The sequence below is a fragment of the Orycteropus afer genome, unplaced genomic scaffold, assembly GCF_000298275.1.
Source record: "Orycteropus afer afer isolate SDZICR_OR568_19922 unplaced genomic scaffold, OryAfe1.0 scaffold00224, whole genome shotgun sequence".
NCBI classification, from domain to species: domain Eukaryota; kingdom Metazoa; phylum Chordata; class Mammalia; order Tubulidentata; family Orycteropodidae; genus Orycteropus; species Orycteropus afer.
Window position 1 is genome coordinate 3315006 of NW_006921811.1, and position 18297 is coordinate 3333302.

The window sequence follows — 18297 nt, forward strand, 5'->3', positions numbered from 1 at the left end:
CGTAGGTCTCCTTTTTTTTTGGTATTTTCACGCAAATTCTTCTGCTAGTTGGGGTTTAGTCCAATTCTGCATCCTTTCCTTCAAGCCTCAGGGGTCCAAGATTATCTTCTGTGTCTGTGTTAATTGGTTTCCCTTTTCTTTTTTGAAGAGAGTCTGTGCAATCCCTCTGCCTAGTCCACCATCTTGCCCCGCCTCCGATGTCTGATTTCTTGACTGCCTATCCATGGGTGTTCATTGTGGATCCGAGTAAAATGAAATCTTTGACAACTTCAATCTCTTCTCCATTTAGTGTGATGTTGATTATTGGTCCTGTTGTGAGGATTTTTTTTGTTGTTGTTTTTAATGTTGAGGTGTAATCCATACTAACGGCTGTAGTCTTTGATCTTCTTCACTGCTCCAAGTCTTCTTCACTTTCAGCAAGCAAGGGTATGTCATATGCATATTGTAGGCTGTTAATGAGTCCACCTAGTTAGTTACCTAGTGGTGCTATAACGGAAGTAATTTCAGGTAGGTGATTTTAACAAACAGCTTCTTGGATTATTCGCTGAGCATATAAATTGAATAAGTATAGTGGAAGGACACAACCCTTTCCTGATTTTAAATTATTCAGTATCCCCTTGTTCTGCTTGTACAACTGCCTCTTTGTCTATGTACTATGTACATCAGCACAATTAAGTGTTCTGGAATTACCATTTTTACAGTGTTATCAATAATTTGTTATGATCCACACAGTCTAGTGCATTTACCTAGTCAATAAAACACAGGTAAACATTCCTCATGTGTTCTTTGCTTTCAGCCAAAATCCATGTGACATTAGCAATGATATCCCTCATTCCACATTTTCTTATAAATCCAGCTTGAATTTCTGGAAGTTTCCTGTCAATATACTACTACACCCATTTTGAATTATCCTCAGCAAAACTTTACTTGCATGCAATATTAATGATATTGTTCTATAATTTCTACATTCTGTGGGATCACCTTTCTTTGGAATGGGTACAAATATGGATCTCTTCCAGTCCATTGGCCAGATAGTTGTCTTCCAAATCTCTTGGCATAGCCAAGTGAGTGCCTCCAGCGGGGCATCTGTTTGTTGAAACATCTCAGTGGGTATTCCCTCAATTCCTGGAGCTTCTATTCTTACCAGTTCCTTCAGTGCAGCTTGGACTTCTTTCTTCAGTGCCCTCAGTTCTTGATCACATGCTACTTCCTGAAATGGTTGAATGTTAACCCATACTTTTTGGTACAGTGATTCTGTGTATTCCTTTAATCGACTTTTGATGCTTCTTACATCAAATATTCAATCTTTTCTCCCATAGAATCCTTTAATACTGCAACTCAAGGCTAGAATTTTTTTCTTCAGTTCTTTCAGCTTGAGAAATGTGCATATTCTTCCCTTTTGATTCACTAACTCCAGGTCTTTGCAAATTTCATTATACTTCACTTTGTCTTCTTGAGTCGACTTTTAAACCTTCCATTCAGCTCTTTTGCTTCATTATGTCTTCCATTCACTTTAGCTACTCTCTGTTCATGAAGAACATCATGAACTGAGCACATTAGATTCAGGGAGGCTCATAGTGACAAGAACAGAGGTGCAGAGGGGAAGTGTTTAGTCAGAGGCAAAGCTGCAATCCTAGTAGGCTCAGATAAGAGAGGGCCTTGCATTCCAGCCAAGAGGTTTAGACTTTATCCTGAAGGCACTTGGAAGATGTTGAAAGCTTTCAGAAAAAGTAACGTGTAACATCAAACTCTTGTTCTAGAAGGATCACTCTGAGACTGGGAGGGGAATAGGAGGGATGGAGGGCAAGGAAACAAGATGTGATTGCAAATATCCATGTCCTCTCAGTGACATGAGTGACCCAGCCAGTGTCATCCCTCCATCCCTGCTTCTCATAGCTGGGTGTCCTCGGGCACATTGTTGTGTCCTTTAATAAGAACTTGACTTGGAGTGAGGTCAATAATAACAACCACACTTAAAGATTTCTTTCTGTCTCATCCTGGTCTAGAGGATGTTGTTTATGAAAAGGGCTGAATTCAAAAAATTGTTTGTGGAAAATATGACCTAGAAGTCTATTTAAATAATGGAACCCTCACCGAGTAAAGAAAAAGATAATAGTATTATTGCAAGACTTACCTTCCTTGATGTTGTTGTTGTTATTATGTGCCATCGAGTCGGACCTGCCTCCTAGCGACTCCTCCTTGGTATCACTACAGAAGCAGATTGTCCAACCTTACTTCCGAGGAGTGCTAGTGAGTTTGAACTGCCAGACTTCTGATTAGCAGTCAAATGCCTTAGGCACTATGCTACCAGAGGGATTTATAAAACCAACTTGTCCAGCAAGATGATCAACCTGTCTTTCCCCTGAGCAAGATAAGCAGGTGTAAGAATTCCAGCCCACAATAATGAAGATGGAGGTCTGGTGTGGCCCTGAACAGCAGGCTCCAACCAGGACAGCAAACCCTACATTTACATCTACTCTTGGTTATCACCTCATGGCCCTTTTGGACGAGGAATGCATTTTTAAAACATGCCTTCTTTCCTGAATAGTTACCAAAAAAGAGGCTCCTCTCTGCAAATAACAGGGGCTTTGTAAAAGAGGTCATTGTGTCAGGATGCCCCTTCCCACAGTCATTCGTTCCTCCAACACTCTTTTATTGACCAGCTACTAGGGACCAGGCATGGGCTCTGCCCTCAGGAAGCTCAGAGTCAAAACTGTACAGTGGAATGCTGAGTCCTTGCCTCCATGGTGGAACCAAATGAGGCAGGTTTGAGAAGATTGAACAGGACTCACCTGGCCATGCCTCACCTGCCGTGCCACTGGGTCTGGTGACCTCATGGCACCTCCTTGATCATGGAGGTACCTGTTGGAAGGCCTTGTGGATCAAACTCAGATTCTGAAATTCAAGACCTTGTGCTCAATCTTGCTCCATGATGGATATGTGGTCTTGGTGAGGCATTTGATGATTAACTGTGTTGCTGTTAATATTTCTGCAAAATGAGGATGACAATGGACTTTATCTGTGAGGGCTGTTGTGAGGATTAAAGGACATAAACCTCAGCTGCATGCTTGAGAACAGAACTGCTCTTTCTGTCAAACACTTACCACGTGTGCAATTCTAGGCTAAGCACTCTGTTGTTAGCTGCGTCAAGTTGACTCCAACTCCAGACGGCCTGTGTGCAGCACAAGATGCTGCCTGGCCCCCCCATCATCCACACATCTCACCTCCTGTTTAGTTCATCATTGTGGCTCGTGTGCTGATCCATCTCACTGAGGATCTTCCACACATTTAGGGGCCCTCAACATGATGTCCTCCTGTAGCAATAGATCCTTCTTGATGATGTGTCCAGGACAAAATAGTCAGCCAATGTTCTGTTGTGAGCCATAGGCTTTCATTGGCTAATTTCCAGAAGCAGATCACCAGGTCCTCCTTCCTAGTCTGTCTCAGTCTGGAAGCTCTGCTGACACCTGTGCACCATGGGTGATCCCGCTGGTATTTCAAATGTAGGTGCTATAACTTCCAGAATTGTAGCAACATGCAAGCCTCCACAATTCAAAAAACTTTTTTCTAATTCCACCTCCTTGGAAGGAAGGTTGGGCAATCTACATCCATAATGATGTTGTTGTTGTTGTTGTTATGTGCCGTCGAGTTGGCCCCAACTCATAACGACCCTTCCCTAGGTTTCCGAGGCAGTATCACTACAGAAGTAGATTGCCCCATCTTCCTTCTGAGGAGTGGCTGGTGGGTTTGAACCACCAGCCTTCTGGTTAGCAGTCAAGTGCCTTAGCTACTATGCTACCAGAGCTCCCTCTGTAATGATGCTCTTGGAAACCCAAGGAGGGGTTGCTATGAGTCGGGTCTGACTTGACGGCACGCAACAACAACAACAACAATAAAAGAGCAGACACAGAGGACAGAGGGGAAAGGGGCATGTGAGGATGGAGCAATGCTGCAGCTGCAGATGGGCTGTGGGTTAAGTGCGTTATATGCCTACTAGTTCATTTAGTCTTCACAAGTATCTATGAATAGACATTATCTTTATCCCTATGCTACAGATGAGAAAATAGAGGCACAAAGAGTCAGGTTACTTGCCCACAGTGAATGGGGGACAGAGGCAGAATTCAAACCCAGACAGCCTGCTCGGGAGCTGTGTCCATAACCACAATATTACCCTGCCCTAGCCTGGAGCCAGTACTTAGTAGGTGTTGGTGGTTGTTACGTCATTACCACTGCTCTTAGAAGAAGAGACATGCATGTCCATGATTAGAATTACTTATGTATAGCACTTAGGACAGTGTGCAGATATGCTGGCCACCATGGTGACTTTTTAGTGAAGAAATGGAAATTGTCAAGGATTTCGTTCTACTTGAATCAACAAGCAATACTCATGGAAGCAGTAGTCAAGAAATCAAATGACAGAACTGCATTGGGCAAATCTGTTGCCAAAGACTTCTTTAAAGTATTAAAAAGCAAAGATGGCACTGGGAGGAGTGTGCCTGACCCAAGCCATCATCTTTCAAATGCATGTGAAAGCTGGACAATGAAAAAGAAAAGCAGAAGAATTGTGCATTTGAATTACAGCCCTGCCAAAGCAGGCTGAATATGCTAGGGACTGCCAGAACACAAACACATCCGTCCTGGCAGAGCACAGCCAGAATGTTCCTTAGACCCGGGCATGGTGAGACTTCGTCTCATGAACTTTGGTCATGTTATGAGGAGGGACCAGTCCTTGGAGGAGGACATCATGCTTGGCAAAGTAGAGGGTCAGCAAAAAAGAGGAAGAACTTCAAGGAGGTGGACTGACACGGTGGCTGCGATAATGGCTCAAGCATAGCAATGACTGTGAGGATGGTGCAGGGTCGGTCCACCTTTTAGTCTGTTACACATGGAACTGCTATGAGTCAGAGCCTACTACGGGGCACCTACTGATAACAAAAAGCTCGTGTTGGTGTTATTTCGTTGGGTCATGTGGCAGCACGTGACCTGAAACAATTACATGATACTTGCCTACCCACGCACTCAATCACATTTTCTTGGTAGAAGATGAGGGAGTGATCACTCCAGTACAGTGCATGTCCCTATGGTTACCTATTGTTTCCAGAAAATCTTGAAAATTCACTGGACAAACCTAAGTCTCTGACTCTGCTTTTTGCTGAGTAAATAGGATTCAATTCCCTGACCCACATCTTCTCTGTCTGGTACCAGGAGGCCAGCCACTACCATTCTCCTCCTATGGTCCATACACTGTTAGCATCCTGGCCTGGAGGTTAGCATCGTCTTTCTCCAGAGGTGGGGCCCACACCACAATGCCAGTCTCTCCTAAGACAGACTCTACATTTCTCTGAGTTTAAGGCAGCACAGGCAGAGAATGGTACCACCACCTCGAGAACAGCCATTTGGGAATAAGGGTTATCTGACATTAAATATTCTCACTGACTATGAGATTCCAGAGATGCTAATTCATAGATTCAAAGAATTAGAGTGTGTCTGTATTAGTTTCCCAGGGCTGCTGTAACAAAGCACCATAAACTGGGTAGCTTAGAAGAGACATGTATTGTCCCACAGTTCTGGAGGTTAGGAGTCCGGATTCAGGGTGATACTAGGCCATGGCTGTCTCCAAAGGCTGTAGGGAAAGATCTTCCTTCTCTCGTCCAGCTTCCAGAAGCCCCAGATGCCCACCGGCATGAATCTGCAGCATTGCCCCATCCTCACATGGCCCTTTTCCCTCTGTGCCTCTGTGTCTCCTCTTTTATTACGAGATTGAATTAGAACCCACCCTACTCCACCGTGGCCTCACGTTCACTGATGACATCTTCAAAGACCCTATTTCCAAAACAAGGTCACTTCCACAGGTTCCAGACAGCAGGACTTGAGCATAAAGCTTTGGAGCACACAGTTCAAGCCATAGACTGGGGGCAGCAGTCAAACTCTGAGAAAATAAATAAGTAAATAAACAATGACAACACATGCAAAAAATATAGCAGAAACCCATCTCTGCTTGTCATTTTTTCCTCCCATGTTCTTTTTCAAAAGTGACTTATAATTCACATACCATCAAATTCACCTATTTTAAGTGAACGACGTATTGGTTTTAGTATGATCATAAAGTTGTGTAACTATCCCTCCTAACTAATTCTAGAACATTTTTAGCATGCTACAGGGAAACCCCATACCCATTCAGTGTCACTCCCAATTCTCCCTTTCCCCAAGCCCCCACCAACCACTCATCTCTCTAACCCATTGTGTCCTGACAGAGTAGAACTGGCCTATGGAGTCTCTGAGGCTGTGGATCTTTATGGAAGGAGACTGCCACATCTTTCTCCCACAGAGTGGCTGCTGTGTTCCAACCTCTGCTGACCTTTTTGGTTAGCAGTGTAACACTTCACCACTGTGCCATGCACCTTTTCTTTGAGATATTACTCTGCACCACACCAAAAAGCTAGCATGGACATTGCCAAATCCTCAAAGGGCAATGGAAGAACTGTGTTGACTGGTGAAATCAAAGGAGTTTTGTGCATATCAATTGTTATTATGTAAAGAAAATTAGTGTAACCAGCTGCTGTCAAGTTGAGTCCCGCTTTTAGGAGCTCTGGTAGCATAGTGCCTAAGGCATTTGACTGCCTTCAACTGTCATTGAAGGTGGACCAGAAGGCTGGCAGTTCAAACCCACCAGCCACTCCTCAGAAGGAAGGTGGGGCAATCTACTTCTGTAGTGATACTGCCTTGAAAACCCAAGGAGGGGTTTCTATGAGTTCGGTTTGACTCCACAGCAGTGAGTTTTTTTTTTTTTTTTTTTTTTTTGCATTGCAACCCTATGTGTGTCAGGACAGAGCTATGCTCTACAGGGATCTCAATAGCTTGTTTTCCAGAAGTAGATCACCAGATCTTACTTTCAAAGTGCCTTTTTATGGACTGGAACTTCTAACCTTTCAATCAGCGGCTGTGTGTGTTAACCATTTGTATTGCCTAGATACTATGTACAGAAAAGCAGGTAGAATTAAAAAAAAAAAAACCTCGCCACCATGGAGTCAATTTGACTCATAGTGACCACTGGGTTTCTGAGGTGATATCTCTGTGGAAGTAGATTGCCCAATCTTCCTTCTGAGGAGTGGCTTGTGGGTTTGAACCACCAGCCTTCTGGTTAGCAGTCAAATGTCTTAGGCACTACGACACAAGGACCTTGGAAACCAGGACCTGAATGAAGCAAGCAGTGGCAAACCATTTCTCTCCTTGAACTTCAGGGGTCCCTGCCTGCTTTACCTAATGCTATCCTAGAACTTACAGAAGGCCTTTGTCATCAGGGCCTCAGTAGGGAGGGAGCCCTAGAGAATAGCTTGAGGAAATTTTGCCAAGAGAACGATCATAAGAGAGATGGACACAATGACAGCTGAGGTCACCACAGGTTTGATGCTCAAGGATTCTATGGATCTCACCTAAAGCTACCAGAACCTTCACCTACTGTGTGAAGTCTTTTCAGGTATGAATGTGTCATTGAAGGTGGACCAAACATGGGCCCCTGCCTGGTGCGCAATTAGGCCAAACTAGTTTACACACTGAATGATTAAGAGGAGAGAAAATTATTTATTGCAAAGCAGCAATGTGAGGAGACAGGAGCCAGTACCCAGATCTGACTCCCCAAATGGAGGTTGGGATACAGTTTTTGTAGAGTTCAGGAGAGGGGTTTTTACATATTCATAAAAATGCCAGGAATTTGGGCATGAATTAACAGGGAATTGGCTGAGGCTTCCTTTGCCACAGTTTAAAGGGACAGCCAATTTTTAATGCAGTGCACTTTTGAACCAGACGAGTCACACTGACTTCCTGTCATCAGCTGATCTGGACTTAGGCAGAGGGGGTAATGTCAGTTCCGAGCAACTTGGTTCCCATTTGCCTCACTGCACGTGTCCATGGGCCAAAGTTGATTTCAAGTTATTTTCTGCAAAAAAAAAATTTTTGAGAAAATAAGGAAACGTATTAACATACCTATCCACCTGTTTCTAGCTAGGGTGGGGGATAGCATGGAGAGGATGTGTGAACTGAGCTTCAATTCAGCTCAGCTCTTACCAAAACCAAACCAAACTCACTGCCGTCGCGTCAGATCTGACTCATAGCGAGGGTTTCTGAGGCACTATCACTATGGAGGGGGAGGCCTTCAACGAGATGGATTGACATGGTGGCTGCGATGATGGGCTCAAGTATAGCAGGGATTGTGGGGCTGGCGTGGGATCGGGCAGTGTTTTGTTCTGCTGTGCATGGGGTCGCTATGAGTTGGAAACAACTCGACGGCACTTAACAACAACAACAACATCACTATGGAAGTAGACTGCCCAATCTTCCTTCTGAGGAGTGGTCAGTGGGTTTGAACCACTAGCCTTCTGGTTATCAGTCAAATGCCTTAGGCACTATGCCACCAGAGCTCCCACTCAGCTCTTAAGGAACTGAGTTATCAGTTTACTTATCTGCCTCCAACCAAGGTAATAGGATGCACACTGAGCTTTTTGATTCATGAGTTATCATGCCCGCCCATCTGTATTAACCAAGGTGGGAATAATAATGAACAGGATGGAGGATTGGGCCTTAATTCAGCTCAGCTCTTAAAGAACTTAGTTATCATATTTACTTATCTGCCTCCAACCAAGGTAACAGACAGGATGCAGACTGAACTTTGATTCTACTCAACTTCATCATCATTTAACCTTGACTGTTGTAGTAGTTAAGGTTATGTGTCAACTTGACCAGGCCTGGTTTTGAGTGGCTGGACAGCTGGATGTAGTTATTTCCTGTGATGAGACTGGCAATCAACTCCATGGGAGAGTCTTCTGGAGCAGCTGAGTAGCTGCCTTAGGGATGTGGTCTGCTTCCACTACGTAAGAAGGAGCAATGAGAAATATCTCAGAGCTTTTTGGCATGCTTGGACCCAGTGTAGCTGTCTTCATTCAACAGCCTGCCATGTTGTCTGCTGGTCTTGGAACTGTCTCTGGACTTGAACTAGTGGCCTGCCATGTTGTTGTTTGGGTCTGTGCCATTTGATTTGTCAACCTTGGGTTTGTCAGCCTCAGCAGCCAGCAGCTGTCTGAGTGAAGAGAACCCTCCAGCTCCAGTGGGCTGGGAACAAGAGGCAGAGCTGAAGCCCAAAGTCAAGGGGCTTTCATACAACCCCTAGAGTTGGCTTTTGAACTCAGACTTCTAGCCTTCCGAACTAGAAGAGAAGAAACTCCTGTTTATTAAGACCAATTTGTGGTATTTTCTGTAAAAGCAGCATAAGAGGACCAGAATAACTGTCTCTCTCTTTTATTTTTTTTTTTTTAATTTTGTTAAGAAATAAAGCACGTCAAGAATTTGGCAATGACATCCACTTGGAAGGGATGTAGGAGATCCTGCATAGAGAGAGAGAACAATGTGGATCAAAACTCAAAATCATTTGGAGGCAAAAAAAAAAGAAGAAAGGGGGGGACCAGGTTTGCTGGTCCAATAGAGCCTGGTGGAACCACTGAGACTATGGCCCCTAGCTGTCCTTCAGGTCTGGAATTGAACCCACACCTGTGGTTTCCAGCCAAACAAAGTACAGGCATGTGAGTTAAACATTTACCTCAAGTAGACACATGCCCTGGAGAGAACAATCATGGGAGAAGGAAGGGCTGCTTATGCACAGGGAGACAGCTCAGGGTGCAGAAGAGTATGAAGGGATGGACACTGGGAGGAGGTAACTGTGGGGAGGAAGTGGGAGGGGAGCTGTTGCATTGTAAATTTTGGTCAATGACATGAGACAAAGTATATGTGAACTGCTGTATGAAAAGTGAATTTACTCTGTAAATCTTCACCCAAATCCAAATAAAATTAAAAAAAAAAAAAAGAAGAATTTGGCAATGAGCCCTTTGCTTTTCTTCTTTCTCCCTTCAGACCTGCCTCTCAGGAGATAGTTGCTCCTTTCAGTCTCACAGCTGGAGCTTATTTATAATCCTGGGTGAAAAGACCAGGAAGAATGCTGCCTCAACCGGCTTTGTAATGCCACTCAGGCAGCATTTAAATGCATGAATGTGCTACCTGAAGTGACTTAGGATGCCTCTTGAATAGTGCCTGTTGTAAGGCCTTTTGGAAAATTAAAGTCTTCCTTACCTAAGGGTAACTGGTGCTGCCAGCCCTCAAGACCCCCATCTCCATGGGGACACTGGGGAAGCACCTGCCATCTGTCTTGTATCTTCACTGATGCATCAGATATGGTGGCCCTTGGAGGTGGTCTAGGCTGTGGCACCAGTATGAGTGGTAGCAACAACTAGACACATACTGCATAGGCTCCACATCAAAATGTTTTCTGATTCCATTCTCAGAACACAGTGAGGTGGCTGTGGTCTCTCCCTGCTACAAGTGAAGGAGATTCCAAATGAACCAAAAAATCAAATGCACTGCCATCGAGTCAAACCCAACTCATAGAGACCCCTCCTTGGGTTTCTGAGGCAGTATCACTATGGAAGTAGATTGCCCAACCTTCCTTCCAAGGAGTGGCCAGTGGGTTTGAACCGCCAGCCTTCTGGTTAGCAGTCAAATGTTCCAAGGAGCTGTGCAAATCATTTTGAAGGTCATACAGCTGAGAAAGAGCCCAAATCCCTTTATAGTGTGCACAAGGATGCCAGCAGGGGCCATGGAGTCAGCCAGTCTGGAGTCTTTTGAATTCATTGAATGGTACTTGGGCATCTTAGACCCTTGGACACCCTGAACCTCGCTCTCAGAGTGACCCCACAGATCACTGTCTCACAGGCCTAGGAGAATTCACTGACCTTATGCCTGGAAAATGCTGGATGCACGGGGTTGGTGTTTAACAGTGGTAGTCATCTGCCCTTGGCCTTTGTTTTGGGGATCACACTGGGGAGGGAGAACTTTTGCAGAGTCACATGGTTCAGTCCCCATTCAGCAGTATCCCCATCTCTCTGCAGGAGAGCACTTGGCCATACCTCTTTGGAGTGATTGTCGTCCCTGCCCTCATCCAGCTGGTCAGCCTGCCCTTCCTCCCCGAGAGCCCACGCTACCTGCTCTTTGAGAAGCATGATGAAGCAGGAGCTGTGAAAGGTAGGTGCCCCTCCCTCACCCATGAGCTCCAACCCCTCCACAGGGTCAGCACTGCAGGTCATGCAGGGACAGGCGCTGACCCGACGGGGATCAGGAAGGAGTGTCATTGTGCCTCTCTGCCAGGCACTGTGCTCAGCTCCTTGGGACACTTTATCTCATTTACTCTTCCCAATGGCCCTGCAGTGGGTGGCACAGGGGGACACAGTGTCACACAGAGAGTCATACAGTGAGTCTAGGACCAAGCCAGAATGAGACCCATGTATCCTCACTTCGTAGAGTCTCTAGGTAGCATAAATGGTTCAGCATTTGGCTACTAACTGTAAAGTTCAAATCCCCCAGGAGTCACTTTAGAAGAAAGCCCTAGTAATCCCCTTCTGAAAGGTCACAGCCATTGAAAACCCTGTGGAGCACGATTCCACTCTGACACCCATGGGTTTGCTATGATTGGAGTCGACTCAATGGCAATTAGTTTAGCTTGTTTGTTTTCTTTGTTTTTGATCCTCATTTCCAAGCAGAGTTCTCTCCCTCATTGCCTCTCTGGCTGTTCCCAACCACAGACATGAAGTGAACTGGGGTTTTCAGTGGATTGTGGCCTAACAGCACCCCCTTTCTTCTTCATTGACTAGTTCTCCTGTCCTTACTTTTACATGCAAGGAAAGGAAAAGATGCAAGGCTCAAATGAGCACCAATATCCCACCAGGCACAGGAATATCTCACCAGAATGTTCCAGGTGGCCCTGTGAGGGTCGCAGAAGTATACCCATTTTATAGGAGAAGAAGATGAGCTTTTCTTTCAGTTCCCTGCATGGTGAACTGCCGGGTCAGATCCCAAGCCCAGCTTTCAGAATCAGAGCATTTCTCCAGGCCCCTGAGAAGGAAGAATCGGTTTACCCAGAGACAGATGATGTAGAGTGAGCAGCATCCTCATCTCTCAGTTTCTTAAAGGCAGATGTGGATGATGGCATCCTGGTTAAGAACTTGAGGGGTTGGAACTAACAGCTGCTGCTATCACAACCCCACTCTGATGCCTGAGCTTGAGCAAGGCTCTTAAACTTCTGAACTTAGTGCCCTCTTCTGTAAAAAGGAAATGATATAAACCTCCCTCAGGAGGTTAGCATAAGGCTTAAATCTGAGGATATACAAAGTGCACAGAAGGAGCATTGGTGGGTCAGTCGTAGAATTCTCGCCTTCCATGCTAACGACCAGGGTTCAATTCCCAGCCGATGCACCTCCTGTGGAGCCACCACCCATCTGTCAGTGGTGGCGGGTGTGTTGCCATGATGCTGAGCAGATTTCAGCAGAGCTTCCAGACTAACACAGAACAAGGAGAAAGGCCTGGTGATGTGCTTCCAAAGCTCAGCCAATGAGAACCGTGTGGATCACAGCAGTCGACGCTGGTGTCCATGAGGGGCCCATGACTCAGTCTACTCAGTGCAACTAACCACAAGAACTGTATAAAGTGCACAGTGTTACCTGCTGTCATTACTACTGAGGACCCGCATTGTCTAATCCACATCCTGGCCTCGAGTCTAATTCCACTAATGTCCAGATCCAAGAAGACATGGAGAATTACATACAGGTTTTAGTGGTTAGATGCAACATCTTTCAAAACCCAAGCTACCCACGTATTTTCTGAATTAATGATTGGCATAATGAATTAGTAACAAATCCCTGTATCTCTGCAGCAGTCTATGGTTCAGACCTGTTTTCTTATTTTCCCCTTAAACATTCCTATAAAGCGAAGCCAGAGGATGTTATCATGACCTTCGTTTTTCAGAGGAAGAAACTGAGGCTTGTGGGGCTGAAGCCATGGCCCAAGACTTGTGATTCTGAAGGGTTTTGGGTGGTAGATGCCTTTGAAAACAGGATGGGAATGACAGAGCTTCCATTCTTCATGGTGGGATGGGACCTGAGCCCTCTCCCCAGCAGCCCACGTTGAAAACCATAACAACCAAAGCAGTTGCCATGGAGTCAGTTGACACAGCCCTGCGTGTGTCAGAGTAGAACTAAGCTGCATGGCATTTGTAATGTTGATGTTTTGGAAGTTGATCCCCAGAACTTTCTTCAAAGGCCCTTCTGGGTGGACTCAAAGCTCCAAACTTTTGGGTAGCAGCTGAGTGCTTAACCACCTTTGCTATGCAAGGACTCCATCCAGCCTGTTACCATCCAGCTGACTCAGGTTCATGGCAACCCACGTGTAATCAGACTAGAACTGTGCTCCATGGGGTTTTCAGTGGCAGATTTTTCAAAAGGAGACCACCAGGCCTTTTTCCCCTGGAGCCTCTGGGTGGGCTCACACTGCTCAACTTTTGCTTAGTAGTTGAGACCCTGGTTAAACACTCTGCTTTGATCTCATAGGTGGTAAGTGACAGAAGCAGGATTGGAACCCAAGGTCAATTCTCTCCCCACCAACCTATTGCACAGGGATACGCAAGAAGGAAAGTGGGAGGGAGGTTTCCTAGAGTGATGTCTCATGGGGCCAGTGGAGACAAAGCCTCCCAAACCCCAGCTTCAGGGAGGGAGGCTGGGGCAGGCAAGGGGCTGGTTGCCAGGCAAGGGGCTGGTTGCCAGGCAGGCTGGAGCTCTGGAGCTGCGAAGGCACCAAGCACATCTGGTTCCTGAAAGTGGCTGCCCCTGGATTCCTGGGAGACTGTGATCCTTCCTGCTCTGTCACTCCTGCTCCTGGCCCCGCCAGGAGGATGCCCCCAACCCCTCTGGCTCCACTGGCAAAGAGCTCTTGGGGAATGCTCCAATTAGGAACAGCTGGGATTGGCAGGCCTGTTAATGTCAGACAGTAAAGACTGTTTAAAATGTCATTCCATTGCACAGGAGAGAGCGAGAGAGAAGTACAGTAGTAAAAACAATAAATATGGCATGTGCATTTTATAAAAAGAACCAAGATATTGGCCTGAGGCTGAAATAGAATATTGACATTTGCATCGGTACAAATAAAAGGGCTGATTTTGCTCCAGACTTTCAGCAAACAATGGATGCTTACTGTACTGGGGGACACCAGGGAGAGAAGGGCAAATGAGGGGCACTCACCCTCAGCAGGTGTGAGTCCAGTTAAGGGAGATGGACACACTCACCAATGGCCAAGCCTTGTTGAGAACAGCTTTGTTCTCAGTACTTCACAGGCATTAACGCATTAAATCTTCACAACCGCCCTGGACACATACCTTATTGCCCCTGTGGGAAGAAGAGGAAACAGAGGCTGGGATGATTGACCCTGTCATCATTGTTGTTGTGTGCTATTATGCTGATACTGATGTATAGTGACCCTTTAGAGGGCAGAAGAGCACCATAGCATTTCCTAGGCTATGACCTTTATGGCCTAGTAGAGCTGGAATTCTCCTTAAAGGTAAGAATGGCCAGACTTGTCTCACCTACTTTGGTCATGTTGTCACAAGGGACCAGTCCATGGAGAAAGATATCATGCTTGGTAAAGTAGAGGGTCAACAAAAAAGGGAAGGACCCTCAATGAGGTTGATTGACACAATGGCTACAACAATGGGCTCAAACACAGCAAAGATTGTGAGGATGGTGCAGGACTGGGAGTGTTTCATTGTGTTGTATGTCAAATCTCTGTGATTCAGCATCAACTTAACAGCACCTAACAGCAACGTCCTTTATGGGAGCAGGTGGCCAGGTCTTTTCTCCCATGGAGCAGCTGGTAGGTTCGAACTGCCAACCTTTCAGGTAGCAGCCAAGTGCTTAACCACTGTGCCAGCAGGGCTCCTTCTTAAAAAGCCACACTATATTATCTAGCCCCTTGTTTGGCACTATTGGAGATACACCACCCGAGATCTGCTGGCAATTTTGGGAGAAAGGGGTCCTGTAGTGGTCAGCTATTGCTGTAATAATGCTGTGTAACAAACCATCTCAGAACTCATGGGATTAAGACAGTAAATCCAAAAGCCCAACTGCCATTGAGATGATTCTGACTTATAGTGACCCGATAGGACAGAGTAGAACTGCCCCCATAGGGTTTCCAAGTCTGTAAATCTCTAAGGAAGCACACTGCGTCATCTTTCTCCTGTGAAGTGGCTGGTGGGTTCAAACTACTGACCTTTTGGTTAGCAGCCAAATGTTTTAAGCATTTATTACAGCTGGGTCAGAGTAGGGAGTGCAGTGTTTCACAAGGTGCACAACCTTCTGCTTCCCCCTCTTCCTCTTTCCTCTCCCCTCCCCTTTCTGGTCATGGTACCCTCTGCCATCCTCTCTCTGCTCATGGTGCCCTGTCATCTCCTCTGATGGCCTCTGAAGCTCCAAGTTCCACTCCTTTGACAGTGACAAGCATCTTCCTGTCCCTTCTAAATTTTTGGTGCCAGCTGACATACAAATGTTCAGCAAACACCTTTGATCCAAGCATTTATCAAATAATATTAAGACAGTTCTTTCCTTTAGAGAAATTCTGATGCCAGCCACTAATTTCCACACTTTTCTTTTCCTCGTTCTGCTTGGACATGTTGGAAGCTCTGGTGGCATAGTGCCTAAGGCATTTGACTGCTAACCAGAGGGCTGGTGGTTCAAACCCACCAGCCACTCCTTGTAAAAAAGATTGGGCAGTCTCCTTCTGTAGAGATACCATCTTGGAAATCCAAGGAGTGGCCATTATGAGTCAAGATTGACTCAATGGCAGTGATTTTTTTTTTTTTTTAGGATTTGGGTGAAGATCCACAGAGCAAATTCACCTTTCACACAGCAGCTCACACATACCTTGTCTCACGTCATTGACCAAAATCCACAATGCAGCAGCTCCCCTCCCACTTCCTCCCCACAGCCACCTCCTCCCAGTGTCCACCCCCCACACTCCCCTGCACCCCGAGCTATCTCCCTGTGCACAAGCAGCCCCTCCCCCTCCCATGATCGTTCTCTCCAGGGCGTGCGTCCACCCGAGGCAAATGCCCAACTTACATGAATGGCAGTCATTTTGATTTTTGTTTTTTTTTACTTGGTTAGGTAAGAACCTCCAGTGGCATATGTTGCTACTGCTAGTCTGAGGCTTCCTAGCTCACTGTGAAGGCTGACTGTGTGGCCTGGTGGGTGCGTAGGCTCAGGATGGATTAAATGTGAGAGGAGCTGGCCTCCAGTCTCCTCTTCTTCATTCTGTAGCCATGGCCCCAGGCCATTGGTCCACCCTGTGACACAGGCTCAGTTGTTCTCATCAATAAAATGGGAATAACACAAACACTTATGTCAATGGATTGGAGAGATGATCAAGGATGAGCATGGGTGTGAGAAAGGTTTGGGACATGAAAAAATTCTGTAGCAACATCAGTTGGGTGATGTAATCATGTGGACAAAACTGAACAACCAACAAATACTTGCTGTATGTTGAGTAGATCCTTGTCAGGAGAGGGGGCATAGAGAGGGAGTGTGCATCCTGGGCCCCGTCCAGGCCTTGGGGTCATGCAGAGAGATGCAGGGGCCAGACACCAGAAAGACCGATAAAGTGAACTCGTGAGGAATGTGCTCCTCAGAAAAATCAACCGTATGAGACTAAAAGGAGGCTGGTAGCATAGTGCCTAATGCACTTGACTGCAAACCAGAAGGCTGGCCGTTCAAATCCACCAGCCACTCCTTGGAAGGAAGGTTGGGCAATGTACTTCCATAGTGATACTGCCTCAGAAACCCAAGGAGGGGTCACTATGAGTTGGGTCCGACTTGACGACACATAACAACAACAACGTGAGACCGAAAGGGCATTTGCCCCAAAATGAAGCTCAGAAGGTGGAAAGGGGAAGGAAAGATGGACGAAGGGAAACAGCAACCCAGAGAGGCAGTGGGAAGAGTGCTGTTACATTGAGGGTGTTCCCACTAATATCACAAAACAAAATGTACATAAACTATTGAATGGAAAACTAGAGTGTATTGTAAACTTTCACCCAAACCACAATAAAAAACTGAAAAAGAAAAGAGTGCAACATGCCAAGATGTTATTGGAATAAGTCTCCCCAAGAGCCTTTTAGTTACTGACTGTGGCCATGGCAGAAATGCCACACATGGTGGCTCATGAGAACAGACATTTACCTTCCCACAGTTCTGGAGGCTGAAGGTCCAAGTCAGGGGCCAAGTGGGCCCTGTGGATTCCTTCTTTGAGCCTCTCTCCTAGTTTCTGCTTTTACCAGTGCTCCTTGGAGCTCCTTGGTATCTTCCCTGGGTGTGTCTCTGTGTCTGTCCTGCTCTTCATATGACTCATTGGCTAGGAACCTCCACTGGGCAGCATGGCTGACATGGCCAGTCAATGATGGCATGTTCTGGGCGCCTTCATCTCAAGCCTTTGTAGTCACTCTTTCTGCCTGGGAAGCTCTTCCCCCAGATGGCTGCATGGCTCACATCCCACTCACTTCAAATGACCTCACCTCCAAAACATCTCCCCCAGTTACAGTAGCTAAAATAGCATGCCCCCCTCTTCACAGTCCCTTGCCCTGACTTATTTTTCTTCTTAGCACTTATCATTACTGAACTTGTATGCCTCTGTTTTAATCTGATTATTGTCTCTCTCCTCCACTAGAATGAAATCTCCATGAGGACAGAGGCCTTTTCTGATTTTACTTAGAGCTGAAACCCCAGAACCTAGACTAGTGCATGGCATGTAGTTGTTGCCACTGAGTCAGCTCCAACTCATGCAATCCTGTGAACAACAGAATGAAACGCCACCTGGTCCTGTGCCGTCTTCATGATCGTTGGTGTGGTTGGGTCCATTGTTGAAGCTATTGTGTCAGTACATCTCACTGAAGAGTTTCCTTGTTTTTGTGGAGTCCCTGGGTGGCACAAATGGTTAGGTTCTCAGCTTCCGTAGTGATACTGCCTCAGAAACCCAAGGAGGGGTCGCGATGAGTAGGGTCTGACTCGAGGGCACATGACAACAACAACAACTAAGAGGCTGGCATTTCAAACATACCCACAGGCACCTCAGAAGACAGGCCTGATGATCTACTTCTGAACAGTCACAGCCTTGAAAACCCTGTTATTGTTGCTAGGTGCCATTCAGTTGGCTCTGACTCATAGCAACACTATGCACAGCAGAAAGAAGCACTGCCCAGTCCCGTGACATCCTCACAATCCTTGCTATACCTGAGTCCATTGTTGCAGCCACTGTGTCAATCCATCTCATTGAGGTTCTGCCCCCTTTTCGCTGACCAAGCTTGAGAAAGTGAACTTGTGAAGAACATGCTCCTCGGAATAATCAGCCCTTTGAGGCCAAAAACACCTTTTTTCAACAACACAA

General features: G+C 46.1%; 1 protein-coding gene across 1 annotated transcript in view; it reads left to right on the forward strand.

The window, feature by feature from the left end:
- The window catches only part of SLC2A9 (solute carrier family 2 member 9), a 352889-nt gene that overhangs the window by 205419 nt on the left and 129173 nt on the right, over window positions 1-18297 (forward strand). The window contains 1 exon segment of the mRNA XM_042782036.1: window positions 10932-11064. Within this exon segment, the coding sequence (XP_042637970.1) occupies window positions 10932-11064 (133 nt within the window).